General features: G+C 52.1%; 11 protein-coding genes and 1 non-coding gene across 12 annotated transcripts; 4 read left to right on the plus strand and 8 right to left on the minus strand.

Moving 5' to 3' along the window:
* Nucleotides 1–45: 45 nt before the first annotated feature.
* On the minus strand, nucleotides 46–2,536 carry An08g01920 (uncharacterized protein; the record flags this gene model as incomplete). The annotated part of the gene is made up of 7 exons (XM_059748856.1): nucleotides 46–132; nucleotides 196–243; nucleotides 605–620; nucleotides 672–1,495; nucleotides 1,554–2,253; nucleotides 2,303–2,403; nucleotides 2,453–2,536. The coding sequence occupies 7 exons, from the start codon at nucleotides 2,534–2,536 to the stop codon at nucleotides 46–48; spliced, it is 1,860 nt and encodes a 619-aa protein (XP_059601163.1).
* A 519-nt stretch (nucleotides 2,537–3,055) lies between these two features.
* Nucleotides 3,056–4,307, minus strand: An08g01930 (uncharacterized protein; the record flags this gene model as incomplete). Its single annotated transcript, XM_059748857.1, has 3 exons — nucleotides 3,056–3,114; nucleotides 3,174–3,195; nucleotides 3,372–4,307. The coding sequence occupies 3 exons, from the start codon at nucleotides 4,305–4,307 to the stop codon at nucleotides 3,056–3,058; spliced, it is 1,017 nt and encodes a 338-aa protein (XP_059601164.1).
* Nucleotides 4,308–4,446: 139 nt separating this feature from the next.
* An08g01940 (uncharacterized protein) lies at nucleotides 4,447–5,847 on the minus strand (the record flags this gene model as incomplete). Its single annotated transcript, XM_001392276.3, has 3 exons — nucleotides 4,447–4,501; nucleotides 4,533–4,557; nucleotides 4,617–5,847. 3 exons carry the CDS (start codon nucleotides 5,845–5,847, stop codon nucleotides 4,447–4,449), a joined length of 1,311 nt encoding a protein of 436 aa, XP_001392313.3.
* A 703-nt stretch (nucleotides 5,848–6,550) lies between these two features.
* Nucleotides 6,551–7,549, plus strand: An08g01950 (uncharacterized protein; the record flags this gene model as incomplete). Its single annotated transcript, XM_001392277.3, has 3 exons — nucleotides 6,551–6,638; nucleotides 6,739–6,884; nucleotides 6,950–7,549. The coding sequence occupies 3 exons, from the start codon at nucleotides 6,551–6,553 to the stop codon at nucleotides 7,547–7,549; spliced, it is 834 nt and encodes a 277-aa protein (XP_001392314.1).
* Nucleotides 7,550–7,819: 270 nt separating this feature from the next.
* On the minus strand, nucleotides 7,820–9,442 carry An08g01960 (uncharacterized protein; the record flags this gene model as incomplete). Its single annotated transcript, XM_001392278.3, has 6 exons — nucleotides 7,820–7,832; nucleotides 7,898–8,333; nucleotides 8,383–8,984; nucleotides 9,034–9,160; nucleotides 9,212–9,344; nucleotides 9,404–9,442. The coding sequence occupies 6 exons, from the start codon at nucleotides 9,440–9,442 to the stop codon at nucleotides 7,820–7,822; spliced, it is 1,350 nt and encodes a 449-aa protein (XP_001392315.1).
* Nucleotides 9,443–10,427: 985 nt separating this feature from the next.
* On the minus strand, nucleotides 10,428–12,009 carry An08g01970 (uncharacterized protein; the record flags this gene model as incomplete). Its single annotated transcript, XM_001392279.3, has 5 exons — nucleotides 10,428–10,720; nucleotides 10,883–10,913; nucleotides 10,971–11,063; nucleotides 11,111–11,325; nucleotides 11,382–12,009. The coding sequence occupies 5 exons, from the start codon at nucleotides 12,007–12,009 to the stop codon at nucleotides 10,428–10,430; spliced, it is 1,260 nt and encodes a 419-aa protein (XP_001392316.3).
* Nucleotides 12,010–12,524: 515 nt separating this feature from the next.
* On the minus strand, nucleotides 12,525–13,387 carry An08g01980 (uncharacterized protein; the record flags this gene model as incomplete). Its single annotated transcript, XM_001392280.1, has 2 exons — nucleotides 12,525–12,703; nucleotides 12,787–13,387. 2 exons carry the CDS (start codon nucleotides 13,385–13,387, stop codon nucleotides 12,525–12,527), a joined length of 780 nt encoding a protein of 259 aa, XP_001392317.1.
* A 974-nt stretch (nucleotides 13,388–14,361) lies between these two features.
* Nucleotides 14,362–15,918, minus strand: An08g01990 (uncharacterized protein; the record flags this gene model as incomplete). The annotated part of the gene is made up of 1 exon (XM_001392281.3): nucleotides 14,362–15,918. The coding sequence occupies one exon, from the start codon at nucleotides 15,916–15,918 to the stop codon at nucleotides 14,362–14,364; it is 1,557 nt and encodes a 518-aa protein (XP_001392318.1).
* A 415-nt stretch (nucleotides 15,919–16,333) lies between these two features.
* Nucleotides 16,334–18,422, plus strand: An08g02000 (uncharacterized protein; the record flags this gene model as incomplete). Its single annotated transcript, XM_001392282.1, has 2 exons — nucleotides 16,334–18,118; nucleotides 18,174–18,422. The coding sequence occupies 2 exons, from the start codon at nucleotides 16,334–16,336 to the stop codon at nucleotides 18,420–18,422; spliced, it is 2,034 nt and encodes a 677-aa protein (XP_001392319.1).
* A 292-nt stretch (nucleotides 18,423–18,714) lies between these two features.
* Nucleotides 18,715–18,787, plus strand: tRNA-Phe (GAA). Its single transcript has one exon. It is a non-coding gene; the product is annotated as a tRNA-Phe (tRNA).
* Nucleotides 18,788–18,992: 205 nt separating this feature from the next.
* An08g02020 (uncharacterized protein) lies at nucleotides 18,993–20,645 on the minus strand (the record flags this gene model as incomplete). Its single annotated transcript, XM_059748858.1, has 3 exons — nucleotides 18,993–19,888; nucleotides 19,963–20,584; nucleotides 20,622–20,645. 3 exons carry the CDS (start codon nucleotides 20,643–20,645, stop codon nucleotides 18,993–18,995), a joined length of 1,542 nt encoding a protein of 513 aa, XP_059601165.1.
* Nucleotides 20,646–21,303: 658 nt separating this feature from the next.
* On the plus strand, nucleotides 21,304–23,264 carry An08g02030 (uncharacterized protein; the record flags this gene model as incomplete). The annotated part of the gene is made up of 4 exons (XM_059748859.1): nucleotides 21,304–21,361; nucleotides 21,415–21,950; nucleotides 22,117–22,186; nucleotides 22,243–23,264. The coding sequence occupies 4 exons, from the start codon at nucleotides 21,304–21,306 to the stop codon at nucleotides 23,262–23,264; spliced, it is 1,686 nt and encodes a 561-aa protein (XP_059601166.1).
* Between the last annotated feature and the right edge of the window lie 236 nt (nucleotides 23,265–23,500).

Below are 23,500 nucleotides of genomic sequence, written 5' to 3' on the forward strand. Positions count from 1 at the left end.
CTCGCTCTAGATAGTTACGAATTATTTTAATCCATACTGCTGACACTATTCACCGGTATCTACTTGACCACCACATCTCTCCCACCTTATGTCATCTTTTTTAAACCTCCATAACGGTAACACAATAGCATACTATTACGTATAGAGACAGTTCAGCCAGGATTCATGAACAATATACATAATATACAATCTTACATAGACATCCCACCCCAAAACAGACACCCAACCAACACCCAACATGATCTTCAGACAAAAGTAATAAGAATAAGACAGAGACGTCACGAAGTCAGACCCTGTCCACGCCCATGACTATGCCGAACCCCTTCCCTCTCCACCGCAACCCTAACTAACGAAACCAACCACCCCAAAAATCCATCTACTATATACGCCGGCGGAAAGAACCTCCCCCTATCCCTCTCCCCCCCACCTATCCCATCCCGATCAAACACCCCACAAACAAACAACCCCCTCATCTCCTCCAACATCCTCAAATCCCTCGTAAAGGTCGGGTCTCTTGGGTCCGGATTTTCAATTAAGCACCAGAAGACAGTGAGAATAGCAGAGAGGATAAACTGTGCATGGATCCTATCCACCCCACACACACCCTTTGTATCAGTAAACTATACATAACTAGGGACAAGATATTAATAATACAGAAAGGGGGGACTCACCAAAAACTAAACCGATCGACCAACCCCCCAGGACCAGAATTCAAATAATACAGTAACGTCGACCTGGACGCCTGATAATACAGCTCTAGACTGGAAGCAAGCGGGGCAGAAACGACGGATAAACTAGTCGTGATACTCGCTTCATGCAGTTTGCGAATACAGTAGTGGTATTCGAGGTGAATATTGACGGGGCGGATATTGATAACTTTCTGACTACGGTCTTCGTTGGAGGGGATTGTTGTTGTTGGATCACGATGATTGGAAGTGCTGGTACTGGTGCTGTGTTCTGAACTAGGAGTATGTGCTTGTGCATGTGAAGGAGTATGTCCCAGTGGATACTCGGCATACAGCTCACTTAAATCTTGATCGAGTTGGCGGATATGCGCGAGACGGCGGGCCTCCGGGAGGGATTGGGCGTGGCTGGAGTAGAGGCGGTTGTAGATGTGGGATTTGAAGATGGCGAGACGGATGTCTGTTGGGTAGAGGAGGGGGTTTTGGGAGGTGTCGTAGAATGATGATGGAGAAGATGGAGATGGTTGGGGGGAGCGGGTGGTGGAGCCGATGTAGGTTTGGGGGAGGTTGAGGTCGACGTCGATGTCGTGGATGAGAGGTGGTGAGCAGGTGCGGATGCACATTTCTTTGTCCATGCTGTAGCAGAGCCAGAATATGGCGCGGAGGTGGGAATGGCTTTTGCTACTGTAGGTTGGGGATGATTCTGGGAGAGGGGTGATGCGGTGGCCACCTAATTGGTATAATATGCGGATGGCGGTTGAGAGGAGGATTTGGGCTTGTTGAGGGTAGCCAGCTGGGGCGATGTGGAGGGCCTATATCTATGTTAGGATATAGAGAGTATGGTCGAGTAGGGGAAAGGGAGGGGGTTACCAATATGAGAAAGGTTTCTAATTTCTCCACACTAGCTAGCTCAAGCATCAGCTTAGGCACGAGTGTCAGTACGGACTGCACATAAGCGTCCGGATCTGTATCTGCAAACTGCGGCTGGTGGTGATTTTGCTTGGTGATAAAGGCTGCGAAGGCGAAGAGATGGGCTTTGTCTGCTGTGGTAGGCGCGGGATCTGTTCGACCAGAGACGAGGGCATTAAGGACAGCCTGGGAGGCGGGTACATCCACAACAGGGAACGTCAAGTACATGCCCTTGGCGACGTAGTAGTCGAGACATTGCTGGATCAGCGTGTAGCTGGGCCATTGAGGACTGGTCACTGTTGGCGAGATGGAGGCATACTGGGCTTTGTAGGACTCTGTCACGCGGGCTAAGAAGCCGGGCAAGTCCAAGACAGTACCAGTCTGGCGGTAGACAGTGGCATGGAACGAGGTGCGCTGAGGGGAGTTAGTAGTGCCTGGCCAGGAACTTTCCAGATGTTGTTTAAAGATTTCGAAGGCTGTGTCGAAATCGGATGAGTCCTGAGGATGCGATGGCGCGGCGAAAAGCGACATCGGCGGACATGGTGAGACAGATCGCAATTCATCCTGCAACTGGATGATTGGTGAAACTGCTCCTGGGAGAGAATGGCCAGCGATGAATCTTTCTAGTTCTTGTACACGAGCCTTGGCTTCAACGAGTTGTCTGTAGAGATCAGCAATAATGTTACTATCAGAATGCCACTAGAACATACTCTCTAATGGTCTTCCTCGGTTGACCAGTGATAGTAAAAGTACAAGTGACGCCAGCAAAACGACAATTCTCACATGCTGGCTTCTCTCCATCGCACCGAATCTATACTGCATCAGTGATGAACCCGTAGTAAGAGACATAGGGCATGCACCTTTCTATGCCGGCACAGGTCACATGCACTCCTGGCCCTCCCGCCGCGTGGGGCCACAGCGTCAAGGATAGTATCTGCATCCATGCTGACAGACCGTAGGAATCAACCGACACTGCAACTCTGCTAATTAAGCGGGAATGAGATCCCCCGGCAGGAAATGCATGATTAAGACCCTTCAGGGTCCAGGAGAACTTGATCGCTGCCTAGAAGCTTAGTCATCGGCGTGCGTGGCCTGGCGGCCCCACTTGGGCGCGATTCCGCTGAGCCCAGACACGATGCAAATATTGTGAAGATATAGTGTAGATACCAGTGAGAAGTAATTGATGGATTGTCAGTGATCTGATCAACATTTAACTGCAGTTACTTCTGTCAAGGTTTTCATGATGCTTGGAATATCAGTGTACCAGTACCTGCCTGATACTGCTGTGTACTATTTACCCATGGGTACTAGCGTTTCACTCTAAATATACCCTAGATATGACCAAAATTGGGATATCCACTTTATTATTGCCGTCCTATCCGGTATTTGCATCCATTATTGCATGCTAATATTATATACGGGATGGACATAGTCAGGTTGTCGAGAAGTTAGGGCTAGGGTGGTCACGACACGAGGCTGACGGGAACGTGCATAACCCTAACTCGTTCCCTACCAAGAGAACCTATGCTCACCTATACCATTATCCAAAACTGCATTCAGCAACTGGTTATCAATACTTACGAGCATCTGAAGAATAAAGTAGCTGTTTATATATAACACATATCCAGAATCTAGGGGGAAAAAAGTAATAAACTCTAGTTCATCAATGCAAAGCAACGCGCTCTACTCTGGCAAGCATCTCTACAAGCCAAACAATAAGCCAAAGAGAGGCAGAAAAGCTACTTAAGTAGTAAACTTCAACCCCCCATTAGCACAAACCACACTCCCGGTACACCACGCCCCATCCTCCGTACAAAGCATGCCCACCACGCCCGCAATCTCCCTCGTAAACGCAGGCCTCCTCCCACCCATCTTCTCCCTAATCAACCTCTTCTGCTCCTCACTCAGCAACTCCTCCACGGCCTCCTCCCCATCCACCAACTTACTCAACGGCGTATTATCCTGGAACCCCTGCATCTGCTTCCAAAACTCCTCGCCCGTAGCAAAATACATATCACCCACAACGGGACCGGGATTCACCGCATTCACCGTCGCCACATCGGCCAACTCCCGGGCCCACGTCCTCGTCATCGCCTCCAACGCCGCCTTCGTGCCCCCATACACCGACTGGCCTGTGAACCCCAACGAGGACGAAATACTCGAGATGTTGATGATGCGGCCGCTGTGCGCGGGCTTACGCGGGAGGTACTCCGCACAGGCTTGGGTGAGGAGCAGCGGGGCGAGCACGTTGATGGTGTAGTGCCAGTTGAAGTAGGCGGGGTCGATGGGGCCGGAGGAGGGGTCGTTGAGGAAACGGTCTTTGCTGACCCCGGCGTTGTTGATTAGGATGTCGATGGTGAGGGTGTTGGTGGTGGGCGAGGTGAAGTGGGTTTTGGCGGCGGAGATGATGGTGTTGACGGCGGGGGCGGGGTCGGAGAGGTCGGCTTGCACTGGGATGCAGGTGATTTTGTGCGTGGTGGATAGGGTGTTGCAGAGGGATTCGGTGCGGGTGCGGGAGCTGTCTGAGGTGTAGTTTAGGAGGAGGGAACAGCCTTTGCTGGCGAGGTTGTGGGCAATGGCTTCGCCGATTCCTGGGGAGGTGTTAGTGGGGTGATGGCGGGGTGATGGCGGGGAGGAAAGGGATGGGGATGGGGATGGGGTACCGCGGGAGCCACCGGTGATGATGGCGAATTTGCCTTCGAGGGAACGGGACATGTTGGATGCTATGTGGTGCAGTGTAAAGTAATCTGGAGAAAAATTTGAATAAATAAACTGTACGATGAAGGAAAATTGGGGAATCCAATTTATAGTCAAGTTCGAGTAAATGTAACTCGGGTAAATGGCCACCGGGAAATTACCCCATTGGTGCTCCGGCGGCACCAACATTGAGATATGCAATTAAGTAGTAACTGTGATCTACACAGTATAAAGTTAACATACCCTAAATTCAGTTCAAAACTAATATCTATACATTCTTCAACAACCCCAATAACGTCTCCCCCATATCCTCTGCAAACTCCTTACAATTCACATCCCCCTCACACCTCACAACCCTCACCCCCGACCCCTCTAACCCCCTCTCCACCGTCCCAAACAACACCTCATCCGCATCCCCATCATAGAACTCATTCCCCGGAACATCCATCATACTGACTCCCCCAGTGGGCAACATCACCACCACATTCCCGGGCCACTTCGCCTTCCTCAACTTCCCCACAATAAACTCCCCGACTCGTCGATTCTCCTCCTCATCCGTCCTCACAATCGTCACCGTCGGATTATGCTCATAGATCCTCCGCCCCTTGAACCGTTCGGGAATTGTATCCTTCGTCCCGAAATTAATCATATCGCATGCCCCCACACTCACTACCTGCGGGATGCCCCTCTCCGCAGCGGCATCTAACCTGCCCGGTCCGGCGGATAATACCCCACCGGCGAGCTCATCCACGATCTCAGAGGTGGTCAGATCCACGATGGCGTCGAGTTGTTGTTCGCGGATGAGGCGCTCCATGGCTTTTCCGCCCGAGCCGGTGGCATGGAAAACGTAGATTTCACATTGGTTGGGGAGGTGGGATTCGAGGTAGCTGCGGATTTGGGTGACCGCGGGGGTGATTACGCCGAACATGGTGATGCCGATTTTGGTTTTCTTTTCGTCTTCCGAGTTTATCTTGGTATGTCCGTTTGTAGCGATGGTAGTCTCGGAGGTAAGGTAGTCGCAGTATGATATGGCCATGCCGGTCCCTGCAGCCGCTGCATTGCGGAGAATTCTATTCAAGATGCTGTTTGTACCCGCTACATCGACGACACTGTACATCATGGTGATGTCTGTTTCCTGGATGTAGGGCCCCACGTCGCCGGAGGCCATGGTGGAGACCATGAGTTTGGGGAAGCCGATGGGGAGGGCATCGCGCATGATGGCGGTTGCGATGGTGGTGCCGCAGCTGCCGCCGATGGCGAGGATGGAGTGGATTTTGCCATGGTGGTAGAGGTCGGTGACGGTGGGGGTGGATTGGTGGGTGATGGTTTGGATGTAGTCGTTTCGGGAGAGTTGGGTGTAGTCGATTGTTTTGTTGTTGTTGTTGTTGTTGTTGTTGAGGCTGGGATGAGGAATGTTGATGAGAGGGGAGGAGGTGGCGGCGCGGCCGACGTCCATGAGAAGGACGGAGATGGAGGGGTTAGAGGTTAGTTGGGAGTGGAGGTAGAGGAGTTCGGACCATTTTGTGTCGCAGGTGCCGAGGAGGAGGATGGTCGGCATGTTGCAGTATACTATAGATTATGATGATGTTGATATGGGAATACTTGTAGAGAGAGAGAGAGAGAGAGAGAGAGAGAGAGACACTAGTAGTCGTAGATATTACTTATGGGGAATGGTTTTATAACGATAAAGAGGGGGGCATGTTACACAGTGGCTAGTGGCAGGCCGCTGAACTGAAGACTCGACCAGCACTGCACCATCTCCGAGGCTACGAAACGCACTGTATGTAAGACCGACTGGGATCATCGCAGGAACTAAAAACTCAAGCTCGAGGTAAAATTAATTAATCACGCATCGGAGAGGAGTCTCAGCTGCAGGCAAACCACGCCGGTTGCAGACTAGTTAGGGTTAGCCGTGGGTCAAATCCCGGGACAATCTTCAGCTGAACCGGTAGCGTTAGTCCAAAGTACCCTCATGCGCCACCAACTGGAGACCTCATTATCAATTATGTGGTAACCGCGTGATCCACTGATGATTTGGCAACCCCCTCTTACCCCTCTTCGGAGATAGACTTCACACCATCAGAGAAGACATACATCCCCGATATCCTCGCCTCTTTATTAAACCCGATTTCTATGGTTCGGAGGTTATTTAAGGTTTCATCTTCCGTTCTCTAGTAGTCCTCAACTTAGTACATAATATACTACTCTCCTCATACCTATACCGAGACACATACATACACACATACTAAACAATATACACCATGCCCCGCCCAACAACCCGACAAGAAGTCCTCGCCCGTCTACGCAAGACCATCGCCGATGGTTCCATCATCATCGGTGCGGGAGCCGGTATGTACCCATCCCTTCAGCATACTAAACCTCACTTACTACCATCTCTCCCATACATCCAATCAACACCGACTAACCATAACAATGACATGAAATGTAGGAATCGGCCTCTCCGCCAAATTCATCGAAAAAGGCGGCGCCGACCTCATCCTCGTCTACAACTCGGGCCGATTTCGCATGGCGGGCCGAGGTTCTCTCGCAGGGATGATGCCCTACTCTGACGCCAACGCCGTGGTCGTAGAGATGGTGATCCCATCCCCGTCCCCCCACACCTACCACTCATAACTAGATACTAATTGCCATTAAACCAGTCCAACGAAGTCCTCCCCCTCATCCAAAACACCCCCGTCCTGGCGGGCGTGTGTGGCACTGACCCCTTCCGGGACATGCGGACCTTCCTGCGCCAACTACGGGACATCGGGTTCGTCGGCGTGCAAAACTTCCCGACAGTCGGGCTGATCGACGGGAACTTCCGCGCGAACCTCGAAGAAACGGGGATGGGGTATGAGAAAGAGGTGGAGATGATTCGGATCGCACGGGAAATGGATCTGGTGACGACGCCGTACGTGTTTAACGTGAAGGAAGGGGAGATGATGGCGCGGGCGGGAGCGGATGTGATTGTGGTGCATGTGGGATTGACGACGAGTGGGACGATTGGAGCGCAGACGGCGTTGACGTTGGATGAGTGTGTGAAGGTGGTGCAGGAGGTGCGGGATGCGGTGGTGAAGGTCAATCCGGAGGTGATTGTGTTGTGTCATGGAGGGCCGTTGGCGGGGCCGGAGGATGCGGAGTATGTGTTGAAGAGGTGTCAGGGGGTGCATGGGTTCTTTGGGGCGAGTAGTATGGAGAGGTTGCCGGTGGAGGTGGCGTTGGAGGAGAACGCGAGGAGGTTTAAGGAGATTCAGTTGTAAGGACTTATTGCTTAGTGTAAGTAGGGGAGAAAAGGTATGTTGGAAGACTACTATGGAAGCGGTGATCCAATAGGAAATGATGAATGTATTCAATTATCTGGTATCTTCTGTTGAACAATTACTCCACAACCACCAATGCAACCCTAGCCATACCCAGCCACTTTTATTTGCCGTTGAAGACAATGCTTTTGAGCCCCATGTTGATAAAGAACCCTGTATATGTCGTCGTAACATCGTGAATGTTGAAGTCTAGCAGTAGGATTTCGACATTTAGTAGCGGTAGCTAGATTTCAGTTAGCCTGTGTTATATCACTTTGTAAAAATGGGGCAAGCGAAGGGTGGGCTTACTGGTCAGCCTTGAAAGGTCCAGTGACCTCCAAGCCAAGGTACTCAGCCTGGACGGGGGTGAGCTGAGACAGCTTGGCGTTGACGTGCTCCAAGTGCTGGAGAGCGACCTGCTCATCGAGAGCCTTGGGGAGAACGTAGACACCGACGGGCTTCTTGCCGGTGGTGCCGAACTCGACGTACTTCTTGCCGAACTCGGCGTCCTCGGCCTTGAACAGAGCAATCTGGGCAAGGACCTGGTTGGAGAAAGAGCAGGACATGACGAAGGAAGAGTGGCCGGTGGCACAGCCAAGGTTGACGAGACGACCCTCGGCCAACAGGATGATGTGGCGGCCGTTGGCCATGGTGTAGCGGTCAACCTGGGGCTTGATGTTCTGGACCGACTTGGCGTTGGCCTTGAGCCAGGCAACGTCGATCTCAATGTCGAAGTGACCGATGTCTTAACTCGTCAGCAAATGAAACAAGAGGAATTGTAACGGAGGACTTACTGCAAACAATGGCGTCGTTGCGCATCACCTCAAAGTGACGGCCAACGAGGATGTCACGGCAACCAGTGGTGGTGACGAAGATCTGACCCTGGGGAGCAGCCTCCTCCATGGTGGTGACCTGGTAGCCCTGGACGGCAGCCTGGAGGGCGTTGATGGGGTCGATCTCGGTGACCAGGACGCGGGCACCCATGCTGCGGAGAGCATCGGCACAGCCCTTGCCGACATCACCGTAACCGGCGACAACGGCAACCTTACCGGCGATCATGACATCGGTAGCGCGCTTGATACCATCGATGAGGGACTCACGGCAACCGTACAGGTTGTCGAACTTGGACTTGGTGACGGAGTCGTTGACGTTGATGGCGGGAACAAGGAGCTTGCCCTCCTTGAGCATGCGGTAGAGGTGGTGGACACCAGTGGTGGTCTCCTCGGACAGACCGTAGCAGTCCTTGAGCTGCTCGGGGTACTTCTCGTGGACGAGGGAGGTCAGGTCACCACCGTCGTCGAGGATGAGGTTGAGCTTCTTGCCATCCTTGAAGGCGGAGAGCTGCTGGTCCAAGCACCAGTTGTACTCCTCCTCGGTCTCACCCTTCCAGGCGAAGCTATCAATTGTTAGGACGAGCTGATAGACCGGTGAACAGCAGAACTTACACAGGGACACCGGCGGCGGCAATGGCGGCAGCGGCGTGGTCCTGGGTGGAGAAGATGTTGCAGCTGGTCCAGGTAACCTCGGCACCGAGGGCAACGAGGGTCTCGATGAGGACGGCAGTCTGGATGGCTGCAGGGAATTAGAGAGGTTTCAGAGTGAGAAATAATCAGGCCGACATACTCATGTGCAGGCAACCGGCAATACGGGCACCCTTGAGGGGCTGGTCGGGACCATATCTGCGGCGGATGGACATGAGACCGGGCATCTCAATCTCGGCGAGCTCGATCTCGCGGCGGCCAAAGGCAGCCAGGGACTAGAGGCAATGAATGAGAATTGCGATCATGATAGAGGGTTGGACGGGGGGGTACGTACGATGTCGGCGACCTTGAACTTCTGGGCGGGGGCAGCCATGGTTGTGTGTGGTGAAGATACTAGAGATGCAATGGTTAGACACAGCCAAACTGACAGTGAGAAGAGTGAGAAAAATAGAGAGAGAGAGATGGCTTACAGAGAAAAGGGGGGAGGAGGATAAGTGAGGAAAGATGGAGAGTGGAAGGGAATAAAAGTAGAGGGGGAAGAAGAGAAATAAAAGGGCGGAGAGAGAATGAGAGGGGAAGAGAGTGAAGGATTCAAACGGAGCAAAGCTCGGCCGGCGGGGCTGATGCGGTCGGACTTTCTGTGCTTCCGGGCGGCGTGCTGACGGTGCCTCTCCTGATTGCTGCTGTTGGTCCATCCCCCTCGGTCTCGGAACTTAACCCATGTAAATAACTAACTAATCTAACCATCTCCTCCATAGTCAACTATTCACTAACCGCAGTCTGGAGGATGACTATTGTTTTCCGGTATCCATCGCGACCGGCGGATCCCACTCTGCCCCAATCTTGGGGGTTTGCCGACCATCGGATTTCGGAGAATGAGATTCCTCCCACCCATTCCTCAAGGTGCATCTGGCCCCCTCCCCTCTTTACTTACCTAAGGCCCCGTCAGCAAGGGATGCCACGTCGAAGCAGCCATAACTCTAGTGACTTTGATCGAATAAACAGGAACAGAGTCTTTTGGGCATGAAGATAATGCACGAGCAATTAAGGCATCCAAAGATTGAAAGATCAACAAGTCAAATCCCGAGTATCCCTCGCCATATCGATAGCAGATCGTGCTGTGTAGCACCGGACCATCCGCAGCCATGCACGAGCTTCAATCCAAGTAATCCCCTCTGCAGATCCCTCACAGAATGCAGCCATCCTGCTAGCCAGTCAACCAAGGTCCCTCCCAGAACTTACCTAGTAGGCCTATCGTAGCAAGGGGCTCTCACTCTCTGGTAGACATCCACCACCGCCAACATCCACTAGTTCTTAGCCACCAACTAGAAGCTATCTACACCACGATGAAAACCGCCCTAGTCACCCTCTACTCCTGCCTCGGCTTGGGTCTGCCCGCCCTGGCTGCCCTCATGGAAATCATGCTGAGCAATTCCACCTCGTGCCAGATCCGTGGCGGGGATAGCATTGCCAATCTTGCCTGTCGGAATACGGTAGGCTGCTTGTTGCTTTTGTCCAGTGTCATGGAGAGAGACTAATTCAAGGGTTAGTGCATTGAACAGGGTGGTGGGTGGACAGGAGGATTCTGTGATGATCAGCAGTAGGTATCGTTCTGCACTGGAAGTGTGGTAGCTGACCAAGGGTTTAGGATCTGTCATTGTACGTTTGATATTTCTACTACGGAGTAGATGAGAGCAGAAAGCAGAGTGATGGATGGGAGTAAGCAGATGGAAGGCTCATGTCATGTCTGTCATAAGAATTATGTTTAGATTAAATCAATCATTGCAATTGTCCAATGTGACCAATTAAACACCGTCATTAAATCGGTAAAAGTTCATCCATCTCTGCAGCATGGTCAGCCTCCATCCAATTCATGAAAGCCCTCAGGTATTTAAACCCACCTTATCATACGGCCGGGATGAGTCTGCAAACCGCAGATCCGTCGCCAACCGAATCACTCTATCCGGGTCATTGTTCACCGTCGACGCGTGAATCTAAATCTCGTCAGCACTATCCCAGACACCTCTGGTTATCCGCTTACCATGTGAGGCTTATGCAGCACCACATCCCCCGCCTCGTATTCCGCAACCAACCAACGCCGGCCATTCTCCTTGGCAAACTCGGCCGGATTCTCCGACAACATGCCCGTGGACATCATATTCGAATTGAAGGCATATTTAGCCTCTTCCTCCGTCATGCCCGCTGCCAGGGCCTTGGCTGTGAACTCATTCTCAATCTTCTGGCCCACAACATCACCTGTCCTACTAGTCAGCAACCCCATTCCAATATTATAGATATAGAGAACCACATACTATCCTCCAAGTAAATCAACCCTCCACCACTCAACTTGATATCCCCAATCGGCACCCAAGCCGTCACAGCCGTGGGCTCCCCGTGTCTGATAAAAATTTGGTCATAATGGACCCCAATGGGCTTCGTCTCGGGGATGTTATTCCTCAGCAGCGTCCGCTTAAACGTCAACGTATTGTCCCCCCACCCAGTGAACTTGGCAATAAAGGCATACAGCGCCGGATGCCGGACCAGCTTCTCGGCATACCAGTCCTTGTAGTGGGCCTCGATGGCGCGATCGACGAACTCCGCGGCGCTCTCCCCGCCCGGCCGGCCGTTACCAGCAGCCGCGCCAGCCCCAATGCCGGGGAAGTCGTCGGGGGTTTTGTCTGGGTTGAAGATGCCGTGGACGGGGTCGCTGTCTGTCTTGAGGACGCCGGTGGGGGCAAGGTAGGAGAAGTATTGACGACGGGCTTCAAGGACGTCTTCGCGGGGGAGGACTTGTTTGAGGAAGAGGTAGCCGTCGGCGTCGAAGCGGGCACGGAGCTCGTCGAGGGGGAGATTGGGGTCGGAGGGGCGTAGGAGGGCGGCGTTTTCGGAGGTGAGGGGCCCGTCGCTGACGGCGAGGGTTTGGGTGAGAACTCCGGGCATTTTGTGTGCAGTGGTGGTGATATTGATTGGAGTACTCAGTTGAAGATAGGAGGGAGACAGACCGGGGTTATAGGGTGATATATATATCTATCTGGAGCATATGTCGTGACGTATCCAAAACTTGGAGAATTGGGTCTGCCCCGCGTTTGAAGATTGTTCCATGCAGCAGAGCCATGACTGTTGACAAGTCGATCGGCTGCAGTTTGGAATGGGGGTTGTTAGTAACTTAGTATAGCAGATTGGAGATTGGCGAACAATTCCAGTGGAACACCCCACCTCCGCGTGGAATGATACCCTTCTGGAAACGCCACAATGTGCGGGTGGGGACTCCACTAGGCGGGCAATGCTGCCCTTTTGGCTGTCCCCTCTTGATTCAGTATTGTTTTCCGATCAGCATGCTGCAAGCGATGTTGCAATGGATTCATATTATTGGATTGCTGGAAATGAAGGGTATAACTCTACACAACATGCAGCATTAAATCACATCCGGATAAATCAATCAGTCAATCAATCAGTTATTCATCCACCCACTCCCCAAACTCCCATCCCCAATTCCCTTCCTCATCCTCCCCCACCACTAACTTCAACGTCGTAAACTCAATTCGTTCATACATTTCCCTCGCCGCCCCACGTGCTCGTCGATGCCACGGTCCCAACCCTCCTTTCCTGGCATCTTCTCGACTGCGCCATACACCTATCATTCATGCCTTATTAGCACACCCAGCCTCACCCACAAACATAGCATCGAACTCAGAAAGAACGAAGGTAAGAACTCACAAGTAGCCAACCCCCTCCTCTCCCCATCTACATTCCCAAACCAATACTTCAGCAACCCACCCCCCGCCACCGCCTCTCGTAACGACATCTCATCCAACACATGCAACTTCTCCCCATCTGCATCGGCCTTCAATGTCGACCGAAACACCACCACATAGAATATATTTTCGTGCCTCCTACCCCAAGTATACCCTTCACTTTTCGCCTGATTTCGCAGGAACGCAAAGACACTGTCCCAGTTGAAGGACTCGGTGTAGGGCGCGGTGGCGTAGTCGGGGCGGATGGGGTGGAATAGGGTCAGGGCTTTGGCGAGGAGTTGGGTGGCTGGGTCGAGGGTCTGGAGGTCAAGAAGGTGATGGGGGGTGTTGTAGGGGGAAATAATGAGGTTGGTGTCTGATGGCGGTATTATGGATGGATTATTGGGGATTGTTGGGTTGAGGCGGAGTTGGAGGGAGGCGGCGGCGTGGAATTTGAAGGCTTCCGGAGTGGTGGTTAGGAGAGAGTGGTGGTTGAGGAGGATGTTGGTGGATGGTGGTGGTTTAAGCTGTTGGTGTTGGGTTTCGGGGGTGGAGGGACGTGGTGAGGTTATGCTGGGGGACATTGTTGGTCTAGTTCTGGTAATGTCTAGAGTTGATGGTCTATGGTAGTAGTAGTGTAATATAGTATTATGGGGTTGGGTATAGGTGTGTATATGTATGTATAAGGGTGGAAGGTGATTCTAAAGAGTGACAATAATTGCAAATAATATAAAAGCGGGAAGACAAATTGAAGAAAAAAATGAAAACAAGAATGATGGGATGAACGACGCCATTTAAAAGAAAACAGGAAGAAATGAAAACCGACAATAGAGAAACTGCTCATACAGATCCACCCGATCCAGATTCCACTCGATGAAGACCACAATCGATCAGATCACCCTCAAAGCACGCAATATGCCGACACTTGAGTCGGTCAGCCGGAATGTTGCACTGCTCGTTGGATGATCAAATTTTGAGAGCCCGGGTGCCTGGATGATCATCGGCTACTAATTTTATGCTTATCATCGGATGGCCGGGTGCGACATGCAACTGGCTTGCACTACAACATCCCCGGTGGTTGGTTAGGGCTCTGTAACTTGTTGCCCAGGGACAACAGCTACAAAGTACTAGGGGATGGTGGTCAGCTGGTGTGCCAAATGGAGGATAAAGAAAAGTTCTACTATGAAACAACTTTTCGGCGCGATCCCCAGCAGAATTTGAGTTCTTTGCCCGTTATTGTCACATTCAGGACAATAGCACGACATATCTTCCGGGCTTGCGCCATCAGGGTGAGTGGGCTGGGCTTTGCCTATCCCCAGCCTGAGAAATTTCACCATCCCGTCTGGAACCATGGCTAGCTGTCCAGAGGTTCGCATGGAACCCGGAACCCGGCACCCTTGCACAATAGTATCGTCCATTGGTCATTGAACAGGCTAAACCATAATTAAGCACTGGTGTTTTTATTTAATCCTATCATACAGTTCTTGATGGTATCATGCAAATCCCACGTTATAACGCCTTATGAATGCTCGTAACCTTGAAAACACCAGATCTCCCTTTACTGCTTCACCGGCGGCGGTGGCGGTGCCATTCTGCCCTCGCCGGTATCGACCTTCTTCTTCGGAGGCAATGCCGGAACCTTGAAGCCTCCATTCCCCCCTTGAGGCGCCGTGCTGCTCTGGCCACCAACCTGCGTGAATGTGCCAGACTTGAACCACCGATCCTCCTCGGCCTTGCGTTTCCGACTCAATTCCGCTTGCACCTTAGGGTCCACCAGCTCTAACCCTTGCACAGGCGTGAAGGCAATGGTACTGGCAGTACCGGCTGATCCTCCCAGCGAGGTGCCAACTCCAGAGGTTCGCAGCCCCTTCGCCTGAAGCACACTGGCTGTCCCACTAGCATTGGAGCCGAATGCACGGAGAGATGTAGAGGTACCACTGACGGGAGTTGCGGTACCCCATCCCTTGTTGTTCTTACTAAGCTTCGCCCGGGTTCTCTGGTCGATCTGAGTCGCGCGGATCCGTCCATCGTTTTGTTGGCCAAGCATGCCCAGTCCGACCGTTCCCTCTCCGGTGCCATATCCAACTTCTGCTTCCTCCCTACCAAAGGCAACCCGGTTCTGGGCCTTACGAAGTTCCGTCATGGCGACAGCTTCCTTGGCCTTTCTCGCCCGTCGTCCACCTCGCTTACGGGACGGCTTGTCGTCCGGAGCGGGGAGCGCCTTTACGCCCGAGTTCGGCGCGGGTTCCGTAAGTTTCTCCAGACGCTGGAAACACTGCTGCTTCAGTTCTTCACCCAAAGATCCGTCAGGACTGTACTTGGATACATCTGCTCGCGTAGCAAGGACCATCTTGGCGGAGACGATGCGAATGGCCTGCCGCTTGAGATCGTTCGGGACACCTTGTATAATTGGCGAGTTGTAGAGGAACCCCTGAGACCGAATACCAATATTTGTAGCGAATCCCAGTCCTTCCGATCGCTTCGAGCCCTGTGCAGCTAGGTTGCACGCAGGAATCTTCGCTAGCTCGAGCAGACCTCCGGTCTGGTTCAAGAACTGAGCCGCTGTCTCCGGTCCGATCAAGGCCGCCAAGTTGGGAGCGATCTGGCTCATCCGGGACTGAATGCTCTCTGTAAGCGCCGTCCGTTCGCGATCGAGCTTGAGAATCCGTTCGCATGTATCCATCACGGTCTTGAGTTCGGCCTCGGTCATCTCCCGGCCTCGAGTGGTGGTACCCTCCACGGCCACAACCATCAGGGATGGCCCATCCAAAATTGACCTCAGTGGCACGCCAACCATGTTATCTGACGAGGTTGACAGAGCTTTAATATCGTTGAGCGGGCCATTTTTTAGGATAGCGACAGTTTTCGCATAGTCGATCGGAGTAGTCACGAGCGTCTCGAGCTCAGGAAACCGTATAGAGTAGTGATCGCGCAGCACTTTGTGTAGACGGGTCAGTTCGTCGGCGGTCGACAAGGCGACGTCAAACTCGTTAGTAACCTCAGGAGCTTGTGCCAGCTGCTCCTCATCGACAGCTTCCTCTTCGAGGCCATCGCCAGCCTGAAGATCCTCGTCGTCCTCCTCGAAATCCCTCAACAGCTCCTCCGCATTTGACATGATGGGCAAACAGCAGCGTGACCAGCAGACAAGCTGTGTAGGTCCGCAAAATGAAAGCAAAGCTGCGTAGATGAGATGCAGGTGAAGTGCGAGGTTTGGTTTCGCCGCCACACGGACTGGGCTTTGCATGTCTCGGCTGAGTCAGCAACGCGGTGGTTTGGGGTGGCGCAACAGACCAACACCGCAGCTTGTCCGACTTTGGATCGCAGCATTCATTCGGAATCTTGAATCAGCATCAACCTCGACTACCGCCCGGTAGCCAGCACAACGCCATTGGTTCGGGGTCTTTGGACGTGTTATCAATCGAGCCATATCTAGTTCAGCCGCGCGCGCACGCCAGCACTCTTGGAGACCTTGTCCAGTTTGATCTATACCTCACTTACCCATCGGTCATCGTCGCATAAACTACACCACGATGGAGTCGTCACGCGGCCCTCCCAGGGTCAAGAACAAGGCTGCGGCGCCAGTCCAGATCTCGGCGGAGCAGCTGCTTCGCGAGGCCGTGGACCGGCAGGAGCCCGCATTGCAGGCGCCGACGCAGCGCTTTGCCGACCTGGAAGAACTGCACGAATACCAGGGCCGCAAGCGAAAAGAGTTCGAAGACTATGTGCGTCGGAACCGAATTAACATGAACAACTGGATGCGCTATGCGGCATGGGAGCTGGAGCAAAAGGAGTTCCGCCGGGCGCGTTCAATCTTTGAACGGGCGCTGGACGTCAGCCCGACCTCGGTGGTTCTGTGGATTCGGTACATCGAGTCGGAGATGCGGAATCGCAACATCAATCATGCCAGGAACTTGCTCGACCGTGCGGTGACGATCTTGCCTCGGGTGGATAAGCTGTGGTACAAGTATGTCTACATGGAGGAGACACTGGGCAACATTGCGGGTACACGACAGGTCTTTGAGCGGTGGATGTCTTGGGAGCCGGAAGAGGGAGCTTGGAGCGCCTATATCAAGCTGGAAAAGCGGTACAATGAGTTCGAGAGGGCGCGCGCGATCTTCCAGCGGTTCACCATTGTTCACCCTGAACCACGCAATTGGATCAAGTGGGCTCGGTTTGAAGAGGAGTATGGAACGAGCGATCTCGTGCGGGAGGTGTATGGAATGGCGATTGAGACTCTGGGAGAGGATTTCATGGACGAGAAGCTCTTCATCGGCTATGCCAAGTTCGAGGCGAAGTTGAAGGAGTACGAACGTGCCCGGGCGATTTACAAGTATGCCTTAGACCGACTTCCTCGCTCAAAGTCCACGGCCCTTCACAAGTCCTATACAACATTCGAGAAACAATATGGTGACCGGGAAGGCGTTGAGGATGTTATTCTCTCAAAACGCAGAGTCCAGTACGAGGAGCAACTGAAAGAGAACTCGCGGAACTACGACATATGGTTCGACTTTGCCCGGCTCGAGGAAACCTCGGGTGACCCCGACCGAGTACGCGACATCTACGAACGCGCAATCGCTCAGATACCACCATCGCAGGAGAAGCGGCACTGGAGACGGTATATCTACCTGTGGGTATTCTACGCCATTTGGGAGGAAATGGAAGCCAAGGACGCCGAGCGTGCGCGCCAAATCTACAACGAGTGTCTCAAGTTGATTCCCCACAAAAAGTTCACCTTTGCCAAGATCTGGCTCCTGAAGGCGCAGTTTGAGATCCGTCAGATGAATCTCCAAGCCGCTCGTAAGACGCTTGGCCAGGCCATCGGCATGTGCCCGAAGGATAAACTCTTCCGGGGATACATTGATCTAGAGCGCCAGCTGTTCGAGTTCGTGCGGTGCCGGACACTGTTCGAAAAGCAGATCGAGTGGAATCCTTCCAACAGCCAGTCATGGATCAAGTATGCCGAATTGGAGCGCGGGCTGGACGACACCGACCGTGCACGAGCCATCTACGAGCTTGGAATTGACCAGCCGACACTCGATATGCCCGAGTTGGTGTGGAAGTCGTACATTGACTTTGAGGAGTACGAAGGCGAATACGACCGGGTCCGCCAGCTCTACGAGCGTCTGCTGGAGAAGACAGATCACGTCAAGGTGTGGATTAACTACGCCCGCTTCGAGATCAACGTCCCCGACGAGGAAGAAGAGGAAGAGGAGGAGGAAGAGGAGCGGCCGATCAGCGAGGATGCCAAGCGTCGTGCTCGGGCCGTTTTCGAACGAGCTCACAAGGTGTTCAAGGAGAAGGAGCTCAAGGAAGAGGTAAGCTGTACTCGACATTCCTTTTCTAACATATCCCTGACTAACCATGACACAGCGCGTGGAATTGCTCAATGCTTGGCGGTCATTCGAGCACACGCACGGTTCACCAGAAGACATCGACAAGATCGAGAAACAGATGCCCCGGCGAGTCAAGAAGCGGCGCAAGTTGGACGACGATCGGTACGAGGAGTACATGGATTACGTATTCCCAGCAGACGACCAGTCGGCGGCGAATCTGTCGAAGCTGCTGCAAAGAGCTCACCAATGGAAGCAGCAACAGCAACAACAGGGGGATGGAGCATAGATGGATGTACCAGGGTAATTCTATACATAGCTGGGAAAATAATGGCATCACGAGATGTATCATGTCAGTGGTACTTGCTCTTGCATCTGGTTACACGTGCGATTACCAATTTTGTGTAGTACCAATCCATCTTCTGGCACTCCGTGGACTCTCTTCCTTTTACGAGTGACTCCATGTACTCCATAAGTAGTCAGTCAGATAACTGCACGTGATCTAGATGCACGTGTGTTGGACCTATCATAAAATTGTTTGCGTTATATAGTTTAAAATGAGCCAGTCTAAACAAGAACAAGGGACGATGGCGCATCTGGGAGCGCGTCAGACTGAAGATCTGGAGGTGGCCGGTTCAAGCCCGGCTCGTCCCATTCTTTTTTTTCACTTCGCTTTCCGGAAGTGAAAGAAATATTGCAGTTAAAATACAGGCGACAGTGGACTGGATAAACGCAGAACAGAGTCTATACCGTAAGAGAAAGATAACAATAACTACAATAACCATCGCGAAGAAGTAACAGAACTAGGAAGCAGAATGCGCAACACATCTTACCAAGTATCCTACGTACTGAATGAGACTCATTTGGTCGTCTTTCCTCTCTTTACCCGACGCCCTCTTGTTTTCTTCTTCGCGTCCCCTTTCTCCTCTTTCATCTGCTGGCCTGCCTTCTTCCCTGTTGCCCCTGTTGCCCCTGTTGCCCCTCTTGTCCTGCGTGCTCGTTTGGGTGCCGGTCTTTCTATATCTTCATCTGCTTCTTCGTCATTCTCTTGCTTCACTGGGCTTCCTTCTATAATCTTTCCCTCGTCTTCTCTCTGTGTCTCTTCCTCCACTCTTTTGCCCTCTTTTTGCTTCTCCTGCCGTTCTCGTTCCCATTCAGCCCGGTGCTTCGCCAGTGTTTCCTGCCTCTCTCTGTAGACTTCATGCGCCTCAGCTTCCCGTTCTTGTTGCAACTCGTGATACACTTCTTCTGTACAGTCGCCATCCTCAATCACTGCGACAGCTTGAGTCCATGATTCTAAGTGACCGTCAGGGACTGCCGCTCCAATGCGTGACACTGCAGGCTGCAAGATGAGCAGAATTCGATGCCCGTCCAGTCTAGGCTGGTGCGGCATAAGAACATGACGGTACTCTGCAGTCACGGATAGATCGCCTCGCCAGAACAAGGGCGAGGCCAACTTTGTAAGGGTTCGATACGTGCAGATACCATGAGAAGAGCCGAGGCTGATAGCCAACCGCTCAGCTCTCTCGTAGAATTTGACAAGCTTTGCCTCCCGAACAGCGGTATCTTCACAGTTTTCAAGTAGCATTTGGAATGGTGGGTGTTTCAGCATGGCGCAAGCGAATGATCGAGCCAAGCCCTCACGTCGACTCTTTGTATGCCGGCCCATCTCAGTGTTATTGGCCTGGTTATCATTGACGGAGTTCGCAAGACGAACCGTCTCGGTCTTCCAAAGGCTGGCAGATTTGGGATTCACTATTCAATAACAAGTCAGTGGTGAGACGAGGCGGTCATTGAACCTGGGTGAGTGAAGGGATTGGTGGCCTCACCGATCAGGAATTGCTCATATAGATGCTGCAGGTGTTTTGCAAATGACAGCGAGCTCTGTGTTCGAGGCTCAACGTCTATCGGGTCCGTCTTTCCCTCAAAATACCAAAAGGGATTCTCGAAGAATTTATCGACTATGTCCTTTACGAGCATCGTTCGGCCGATGGCATGGGGCACTTGGGTACGGATTGGATACGGCAGAGACCCTATAAGAGTATCCCAGTCCAAATCCTGTACGCAATAGCCATCCAGGCTCTGAAGAATACTTTGTTTCTCACTAAAAGAGAATTCTGCCAGCGCAGCCGTATCCCTTTTCACGTAATGGTCGGCCCATATTTTAGCCTCGATGAAAAGCTTGGTAAACGCATCTCCATATTCGATGGTGGGTCTTTGCCAGCCGCGTCCCCCGGAGCCTGCCCACGACCATTTTTCTCGACGGTCCTTCTTCAACTCCTCGACTTCAGCCTGGAGATGATCGATCTTGACCTGGAGTGCATCGATATCTTTATTACCCCCTGACTCTTCTAGGGTTGGAGCCAAGTCCGTGTCTTCGTGGACATGGGACGGCGAGGGTGCTTTGGAGGATGGTTCCTTCAATGAGGAGTGGGAGAATTCAGAGACCAGCTGACGAATACAGAACTTTCGAGGTTGAAATGCTCACCTTTACTTCCTTTCCTTTCCCCATTACGCTGGGACGATGATGAATTTCGAACTTGAAGGGATTCTCTTTCCCAAGAGCTGAGTGATGAGAGAAGGAAATTCGAACCCTAGGAAGGAAGAAGGGTGGTACTTAAGAGATTTTGAAACAAACAACCGCCATGAAAGAGCTGGTCTCAATGGGCAAAGTCGTTGTTCGTAAACGGGGCAAAGGGAGCTTCTTTGTCCTGTCTTTCTTCCATTCCTCTTGCTCTCCTCTTCTAACCCGCCTTACCTACTAACCTGTTTCTAAACGGACTGTACGAGCACTCCGGCCTATGATATCTCGTGGCGTCTCAAGCGATGAAAAACCTTCCGAGACATTGCAACCTGCTTGGGCCTATCAGCTCGCTGGCCGCCAGGCCGGAGGTGGCGGGATTCCAAAACGCCATGGCCTGGAGACCCAAACCATCGAGCATGGCCAGCCGCAAGAGAGCCACTATTGGGAGGGGCCAACAAACGGTGATAAATACCCCATTCCCATTCCCATTCCCAAGTTCCTCGTCTTTTTTTTTTTCGCGCTAACTCCCCTGTCTCCATTTGTTAGCAGCTTACTTTAACCATCGTTCATCCAACCTGTCTGTCATTGACCCATTACCTCATCTTCTGTAACCACTACTGTGCGCCTCTGCTTGTAGAATCTGAATATGGCTCAATACACCAACAAGATCATCGTAGGTGTGGATGTTGGTATGACGTTCACTGGTGAGTGTCTGCTTTTGAACCAGGAGCTTCGTGTAGGAACTGAATGATTCCAGGCGTCGTTGTAGCTCAAATCATACCCGGAGAAGAACCCGAGTTTCTAGTCATTCAAAATTGGCCTGAAAAAGACTCTCTCAAGGTCCCGACTAGCATAAGCTACCCGGGAAGCGAGCCTCTGTGGGGCTGGCGTGCCTACGCCTACCCCCCAACTTACGCATGGTTTAAGTTGTTATTAGACCCTAAAGGCCGCCCTACTGAGCCTCAGGACGAGCTTCTCAGGAACTTGACCTATCAGAATCTGCTAATGGAAGCGCCGGGTAAGACCGCCGTGGACATGGTAGGGGATTTTCTCGGACGGATACGTCGTTTCATTCAAGACCGATTGACGTCTCTTTCTCTTCCTACCAAAGAGACGCTTGTACAATTCCATTTTTCCACCCCAGTGACCTGGGAAGAGGATGCTCATATGGCCATGCGGACGGCCATTACCCAAGCAGGATTCGACACTGTAGGCTCGGAAAATGTGTGTCTCAGCTCCGAGTCGGATGCGTCGGCCCGCTATGTGTTAGAGCAGAAAAGCGATATGCTTCAGGTTAGTGAAGGACTGCGAGGGATCCTGTGCGTCTGAACTTGCTGACGAGGGAATCCTGGACCAACAGATCGGCGAAATTTTCTGCATCTGCGATATAGGCGGATGCACCATTGTGAGCACCTCCCTAGCAGAGGCATCCAAGTCGTTCGCCTGACAATTGCCCTAGGATTCAGTCTGTTATCTTGTGGTGTCCAAAGGCCCAGCTTGGGTACTGGAACCATTGAGCAAATCCTGCGGTATGTACTGCCTGCTTCGACTTGTGCCAGTCAACTTCTCTTGACACATTCCGCAGGCCAAATCGGTGGTGCAATCCAGGTCGACTTCCTCTTCCTTCAAAAGATGCATAAAAGATTTAAGGAAGCGTTTGTTAAAGAATTCAATCGCAATGGTGGTATGGCGAGCCAATTCATGGCCCAGTTCACGGAACTCAAAGAAACCTTTGATGGCACCGGGGGAATCCGTAGGCTGAACTTCAACATGAATGTGGTTTCGGACCACTATGACGCTCAAACTCAAGAGATATTACTTTCTCTCAGCGATATGGAAAAGTTCTTTCGGCCGACCATTGAAAGTTCAATCCAGATAATGAGCCACCAACTTGACCAGGTCGATATCATGTGTCGAAAATATGGAGGCCATCAAGTCTCCCACTTGTTTATCACTGGAGGGTTCGCTGCCTCTCCTTATGCCAATAGCCAGTTCAAGACCTTGTTTGAGCAGCGAAAGGTGCAGCTAACCGTCCCGGAGAACCCAGCCATTGCGACGGCCTACGGGTCGGCCCTTCTAGGTGTTTTTGATGTGTCGTACACCATGGTGAATGGTGCCCGCACTTATGGAATATATCATGACGACTTTATGCCATTCCTTAAGAAGGGCGGCCGGGAGCGACCCATAATGGAGCGATTGAAACTGATGTACAGCAAGGAAAAGGCATCAATTACTTGGATATTCAAGAAGAATAACCAGTACCAGGCGGTTGAGCAGTACTCCTGGGGATTCGAGCTTCTGCATCAGCACAACATGCCGTTGATCAAACCGATTGCTATCTACTCAGTCGACGACCCAAGCCCACGCTCGAAGCCCGAATTGCTCAACCCGAATCAATCAAAATGCCTCGCCTATATCCAACTCGATCTGTCTCAGATCGACCTGACCGTCCACCCTCACATAAATGACAAGGAGGGGCACACATTCTTCCAAGTTCTTGTCGATGTACAGGCGACCCTCTGCCTCAAGAAAGGGGATTTGAGCTTTCAACTTTCAGTAGGTGGATTTAATTGTGGCGATTGCAAGGTCCATACAGTTTGGGCATAGATGCCCAAGATGTCGCTGCACGGTCTACCTAGTTAGTTAGCTAGCTAGCTGCATGGTTGGGTTTTCAACAAGACATGGAGGAGCAAACGCTGTACCCAGTTTGTTCAGCTTCGGCAAACCGCTTTTCATTACCTGATTATTTCATATTTCGTTTGTTGTTCATTTCGGGATATCCTTTCTTTCTCCTTTTTATTTTTAATTTTTTCCCCCCCATTTCTTCTTCTTTCATTCCTACA

Source organism: Aspergillus niger (genome assembly GCF_000002855.4).
Source record: "Aspergillus niger supercontig An08".
Classification (NCBI taxonomy): domain Eukaryota; kingdom Fungi; phylum Ascomycota; class Eurotiomycetes; order Eurotiales; family Aspergillaceae; genus Aspergillus; species Aspergillus niger.